Source organism: Propithecus coquereli, unplaced genomic scaffold (genome assembly GCF_000956105.1).
Source record: "Propithecus coquereli isolate 6110/MARCELLA unplaced genomic scaffold, Pcoq_1.0 Scaffold137, whole genome shotgun sequence".
NCBI classification, from domain to species: domain Eukaryota; kingdom Metazoa; phylum Chordata; class Mammalia; order Primates; family Indriidae; genus Propithecus; species Propithecus coquereli.
Window position 1 is genome coordinate 875,721 of NW_012137969.1, and position 6,731 is coordinate 882,451.

The 6,731-nt window shown below is 43.2% G+C and overlaps 1 protein-coding gene across 1 annotated transcript in view; it reads left to right on the forward strand.

Moving 5' to 3' along the window:
• The first annotated feature begins 297 nt into the window (after nucleotides 1-297).
• The window catches only part of LOC105806022 (cytochrome P450 3A5-like), a 23,614-nt gene continuing 17,180 nt past the window's right edge, over nucleotides 298-6,731 (forward strand). Inside the window, exons 1-3 of the mRNA XM_012639044.1 lie at nucleotides 298-368; nucleotides 3,429-3,522; nucleotides 5,721-5,773. Of these exons, the coding sequence (XP_012494498.1) occupies nucleotides 298-368; nucleotides 3,429-3,522; nucleotides 5,721-5,773 (218 nt within the window). The remainder of the gene's footprint in view (nucleotides 369-3,428; nucleotides 3,523-5,720; nucleotides 5,774-6,731) is intronic.

Consider the following 6,731-nt stretch of genomic DNA (forward strand, 5'->3'; position numbering starts at 1 on the left):
ATATGAACCCATAACCTTTGAACTTAGTGATAACACTGATTGAGCCTCTGTGATTTCCTACAGAATATGAACTCTAGGAAGGTCAATGTGGATGTGTTTATGATTCTTTGCCAACTGCCAAGGCTCCTCTGATGGTGGGTGGAGCACAGGTGGCCCTGCTATTGGCTGCAGCTCTGGTCCTGCCTCCTTTCCCAGCACATAAACATTCCAGCCAGGCTCCACACATGTAGCCCAGCAGCGAGCAACACACAGCTGAGACAACAACTCAGAGAAGAGAACTGAAGAAGGAAAGCAGAGATGGACCTCATCCCAGACTTTGCCCTGGAAACCTGGGTTCTTCTGGCTACCAGCCTGGTTCTCCTCTATGTGTGAGTATCTGTCCAAGCTCCACTGTTCTGTAACTTTAGACATGGGGTACAATCTGGCACCTGTTTCTCTTATCTGTTTTGAAGATCAAAGGAGATAATTGAGGGAAAGTTGCTTAATTGTTGGATGCTACAAAAACATACGGTTGTTGATCTTAGGTAGATCTGTGGAAAGAATAAATAAAACTCCCCCGACACCATCCATCTCCCAAGTTCTCTAACTAGGAGCGTTTAGTGACGGCATTTGGTCCTGGGGCTGATTTCTGATTGACCATGAGTTTGCACCTAGACTAATCAACCAGAATTCAGCACAGGCAGATTATAAAGAACTGGGCACTGTGTGCTTGGGATCCTCACCCTCTTCTCAAGCAAGCTCTGGGGATTGTAGGCACAGAAGAGGGTGGCTTGGTGATTGTCTCTTTAACTTCCCCTCTGGGTTCTGTGTCTGCTGCAGTATATGTGTACAGAGATTGTTCCCAGGGTGGCTCCTGCTCCCCTGCCTTCCACCCCAATCATGATTTACACAGGCACCGTGGGGTACCCCAGAGTTCATGGGAGGCTCTCCCTTGCTTTGTTCCTCTTTTCTGTGCCATCCCCCAGAACTGTTCTTGCTCCTATAATTCAACTCCTCCACCCAGTAATATGAAGAATTATTTACCTCTAAATGGTGGATATTTAGAGCAGCGGAGAGATCTGGAGAAAATCATGGAGTTTTATTTTCTTTCACCTTTTTTGTATAGTGTCTGGGTGGTTAGCATTAGCATAGAGCTTTATTTCTCCCCTGATATTAATGTGCAAGAGGCCTGAGAAGCAGGAATGACAAAATCCAATTTAGATTATCTTAATCTGTCAGTCTAAAGCAGTATGTGAGCCAGTGAGCCAGTGGGGATATAACAGGCACCCAGGGAGCAGGCAGGATGAATTAAGAGAATATTCCTCATCCCTCATGGCCCAACTCCTAGAGATACTTGTGGGTTCTGGCCCCCATTAGAGATACTTCATGGCACATGGGCTGGCATCTCATCTGCTTAGGCACAGGGACACCATCTGTGTCACTCTGTGTGTGGTGTCTCTGGTAGTGAACCTATCGTAGACATTCAGGCAGCCTGGAAAACAATACCTTAGCTCCAGAAGACACTGGTGCAACCCAGGAGTCCATAGCTGTAGCATAGACAATGCCCTATTTATGGCAACACAATTAAACACAAGAGAAATGATTGGGTTTTCCTATTACCCTTCATTGTACCAAAGGAACATTACCAAAAAGAGGAGAGCTGGTAAGAAACTAAGAAATTCACCCAGCCTGTCCTCTGCTTTATAGGGTCCCATGCAAGTTTAGAAATAGGCTAGATCTTTCCTTGGGGGCCAATGCTGTCGACAAATTAGCTTCACTGCATGGCCTCACTTGAGAGTTCACGTATCATGTCGAAGTTCAGAAACAGAGATTAGTTTAATGGGTTTGCCATGGTAACAGTAAAAAAAGGAAAGGACTGGAGTGGGAATAACCAAAGCCTCCCTGGTTTTTCAGTTGGTGCAGACACTTCCACTAATTCTTCTGGCGGAAGGATCCAAGTGGGCCTAGCTGAGCTGCTGCTGCTGGTCCTTCCAATATATGTACTTTCACGTCAGTTTTCAGTTTTATTTTATCACATATTATAAGATTTACTGGATTTGTACAGAATATTTGGAAACTATACTGGCCTAAAAACTAATCTGCAAAGAAGAGGAAATAAGGTCTTAATTCAATTAGCTGGAACATTTTAGAGTTATTTATGTCATGTAACATAATGTACTTATGCTATCAAGAAGAAGGAAGCTGAACTTTGGAAGGCCCTTCTCTTTCAGCTAACACCACCTGTGGGAAATATGGAACCATTTATACACACCATACTTTTCAGCCACACTTTCTTCATTTGCCTCTATAGGGCCAACCTTGTGGGCCTAGAAGCTTCACGGTTAGCTTTGTGCCTGGGAGCCACTTTCCTCAGCCTCTCTACTTCCTCCCATTTGCAATCACTCAGTAGCACCACAGTGGGAAGGTCTGCAGGGATCCAGAACCCCCAGTTGGAGGAGGCCATATATGACACATCAATGATGTCTGCACCAGCATTAATGGATTTTCCTACAGAGGGAGTTGATGTGCAGAGGCAGTGAAATGACTGCTTTGTAATTGGCCACCTTGGGAAAAATGAGTGTGCCTGGCACTGTGCTTCTCAGGGATCACCTGTTGGAGGACCACATTCCACAAGGGGAGGAAGAGCCTGGACATGGATTCTGTAGTCATTGGTTCCTCTGCAGAGTGTCATTCTGGGAACATATAGGGGACCCATCCTTCCCTATGGCTCAAGTTAACCAGATCATCTGACCACGAACACTTGAGTGTAGATAAAAGTGCTCACTTTTCTACAAGTCCAATGGAAGCCTTGAACACTGTTGTCATTCTATAAAAATAAGTACACTGTGAATCCTCTAAGACCTCCTTCTGAAGGTGGTTTTACAAAGGGCCAGATCTTAAAACAGGGTCAGATTTTAGAGAGAAGAGAAAGTATGAACCTCAGAGCAAACCCTAAGAACAATGTCACCATAGGCTGTGGTGACCGTCTGTGATTGAGCACATGCACTTACACAAAATCACATCATTGAAGGAGAAGAAAAAAAATTTACACCTTTTTTACTGAGAACAAGAATTTCCAAATCATAGAAGCGTTAATTTACTAAACAGACATAAGAGAATGAAATGCCCTGGGAGAATTCCAGTCTGAACCACTCAAGGAGCATTCCATTTGGGGGACATTTATATAAAGTATTCATGCCAGGATTGGATCCGTGAAGATTTCAGCTCCTTTTGGCTGATCATTTTGACTTGGGGTGGGTCTCACACAGGAGGCAGGAAAGAAGATGATGGGTGAATGCAGCTATTGCTGTTGGCATTGCAGTTATTAGGTATTGCCTAGGCATGACTTCTCTGTCTTGGCCACTGCAGTTCCTTAGTCAGTTACTGGACAGCTCCCGTATCTATAAAACCATAATCCCTGTTACTTGGCTTTCTCTTTCACTTTATAGATATGACACTCATTCACATGGACTTTTCAAGAAGCTGGGAATTCCTGGGCCTGCACCTCTGCCTATTGTGGGAAATGTTTTGTCTTACCGAAAGGTGGGTTATTTTGAACTCTTTCTTTTGCTTCTTATGGTTGCAAACACCAGCTTATTCCATTGGTAAAAATATCCTTCCTTTCTGAGGTTTTACACTTCAGAAATGATGTGTAGACCACACCAAGAGCATGGTCACGTTCATCCTGTTGTCTATTCTCGGGAGCCTCAGGGTTGGCTCAGTTGAACAGCCCAGATCTCTGGCAGATCAGAACTTAGTGTTCCAGGCTTGATGTTCAGACTTTGTGCGCAAAGACTTTTTGCCTAGTGCATATTCACAGGGAGGTACAGTCATACTTAGAATTAGGAGAAATGCAGGAAGTGGGACCCCTAGTAGTGGCTCATTAAGCTTTAAGCACCGAATTCAAACTTCCTTGTTTAGCAAGAGCAATTGAGTAGCCTTGTTTTCCTTCCTCCTGCACAGCTTGGAAACTTCAGTTTATTATGCAGCTCTTGTATTCATGGGGTAATTTGTACCTACTTGAATCCTCTCAAAAACTGCCAAATTCCCTCTGGGTACTTTATAGTTGTACCCCAGCTTTTGCTCTCCATGGTATATTTTGGAAATTTACCAGGCAGAACAAGAGAATTGTGCTTTGTTTCTTTTCCTTGAAAGGCAGTACCCTCTGGGTGAGTCTGAGCAGACAGTGGATATAACTGAGACAAGGTGGTGGTTGTCCATTGACTTCAGATACTTAGCCATGAAATGAATTTTGTTTTCTTTTGTTTTGTTTTAACAAAAGCAGACTCGCTTTTGCAAAATATCTATAAAGGAGATGATTTGACAAAATTACCAAGAATTTCCCGGGCGTGGTGGCTCACACTCATAATCCCAGCACGCTGAGAGGCCGAGGCAGGAGGATCACTTGAGGTCAGGAGTTGGAGACCAGCCCGAGCAAAAAGGAGACCCCCTGTCTCAGTGAAAAATAGAAAAAAATTACGAAGACATGGTGGTGTGCACCTGTAGTCCCAGCTACTCAAGAGGCTGAGGCAATAGGATTTCTTGAGTCCAGGAGTTTGAGGTTGCTGTGAGCTAGGCTGACAAGACCACACTTTAGCCAGGGCAATAGAGCAAGACTCTGTATCAAAAAAAAAGAAAAAAAATTACCAAGCATTTAAACTAATTGTACTATAATTGTCATGAGGACTATGAATTATGGCCAAGCCATTGTGGCTAATTCCTCACTCAGGGCTTGGCCCCTAAACATAAAGTCATCAGCTCACATCCATGAGGCGACCAGCAAAGCCTGTGTGCAGACTGGTCTCTGTGCCCGATTTCCTTTCCCGCACACCTCAGGCTTCTTGCTCAGATTCTAATTCTCCCAACTCAGGCATTTCTTGCCTAATTACTGCCTAAGATTCCATATTTTTCCCTCTGCAAAAGCAATAATATCCTGTTCACTTTGCTCAGATCAGCACTTCACTAGGTGTACCCCAAGATCCATATTTGTGGGACCTTCTTTTGCATAGTTAAAATATCGCAACTGAAACATAGCACCAGGAAGATTTGTTTTTGAGCTTCAGAAGTGAAGACTTGGAGCAAGTATGGTAATTTGTCCCACGTGAAGAAGCTGCGTTTCCTGATCATTTCCATTTTGAACTGGACAGCAGCAGGCGAGCCCATTTTGTCATTTCCTCTGTCACTCGTTACTCATTTTCTCACTCAACAACATGCCTTAGACTGATAGAAATCTGTAGACCAAAAGAGGTCCCTGATGTCTTTGACTTCCAAATTCCACTAGAATTCTAGAGAAAACTCCTGAGATAAATGAAAAGGATACTGCATGAGATGAAAGAATGTGCATCCCCCTAGACACTTGCTCGCTCTCCCTCAGCCTCAGTTTCCTCACATGCCCATGCAGGTGACCATTCAGAGGGTTATGAGACGTTAGAAAGAAAACGTGCATGTGAAAAAACACTTCAGAAATACGGGGAGTTATTTAGCATTCATAAACAAGGGCAATTCATTCTGTATCTACAATATTTGGAGAAAATTCAAGGTTGACATTAAATCATCCATTGCAATTATCTCCTCTATTTCCCCCCATTCCCTTGAACATCTCTGCACGAAAGGTTTCCTCTTACTTCCAGTGAAACATAGTCAGCCTGATTTCTTCAGATTCCACTCTTTTTTGCCCGAATAGAGGCAGGGTTGAGGATATTTAAAATACCAATTGAATTTTATGTTGTTTCTCTTCCCAGGGACTTTGGAAATTTGATGAAGAATGTTATAAAAAGTATGGGGCAATGTGGGGGTGAGTATTCTGGAAACTTCCATTGGATAGACTTGCTGCTATGATGATGTACCCTACACATGAAGGACAGTCTCAGCCCAGAGCCTCTTGGGAGGAAGCCGCTGTCAACCAAAGTAACAGAGAGAGGCTCTCTGAAAGAAGAAGATGTTTATTTAGGAGTAAAGCATTCCAATGGAAATGTGCACGCTATAGCAATCTATGTGCCATTCAGGGAAATAAAGGAAGAAAAGGGTTGTTAAAGGGAAAAATGAGCAGGATAATAGAACTATTTTGAAATAATTATCCGTAGCTACAAAGATCAATAACAAGGGGAAACCAGTCTGAGGCTGGACAGACAGTTACTGGGCAGATGTCCTCCATGAAATACTTTTACTCTAATAATACTGTGCTCTTTGTGCAAGGTGTGGTTTTTGTTGAGTATTTTTTGACGGTTTTGTTTTTAGGCATGCAAGCATGAGAATGCTTTCTTCAAAGTCTTCCCAGTATCTGTCAGGTTTTATTAATTTTTATAACATCACTGTGACTCCATTTTGGTTCTGACAACTTTCACACTCTCTACTGAAAAGCTTTTGGAGGTTTATCCTCCAAGAATTCCATAGGTCACCACGTGTTAAGGTCTGTGGTCTCAGTGAGGCTGAGAATGCTGCAGGTGACCATTTTTCTCCAGGTTTGATGGCCCAGGGACACCCAGCATCACTTTCTATCCAGTGTCTGGCTTTTCACCTCTTCTCCTCTTTTCCTACCTTAGGTTACCTTTAATTGAATGAAATGCTTCGTTTCTGACTGTTATAATATGTGCTCATAAATGGATGGCACTAACTCCCTCCCACAGTGATTCATTTTTAAATAAAGCCAAATTCTTAAATTAAACTTTTTTTTTATTTCAGCAAATTATGGGTGTACATATGTTTAGGTTAGGTGTGTTGCCCTTGGTTCCCCCCCCCCCACCGAAGTCCGT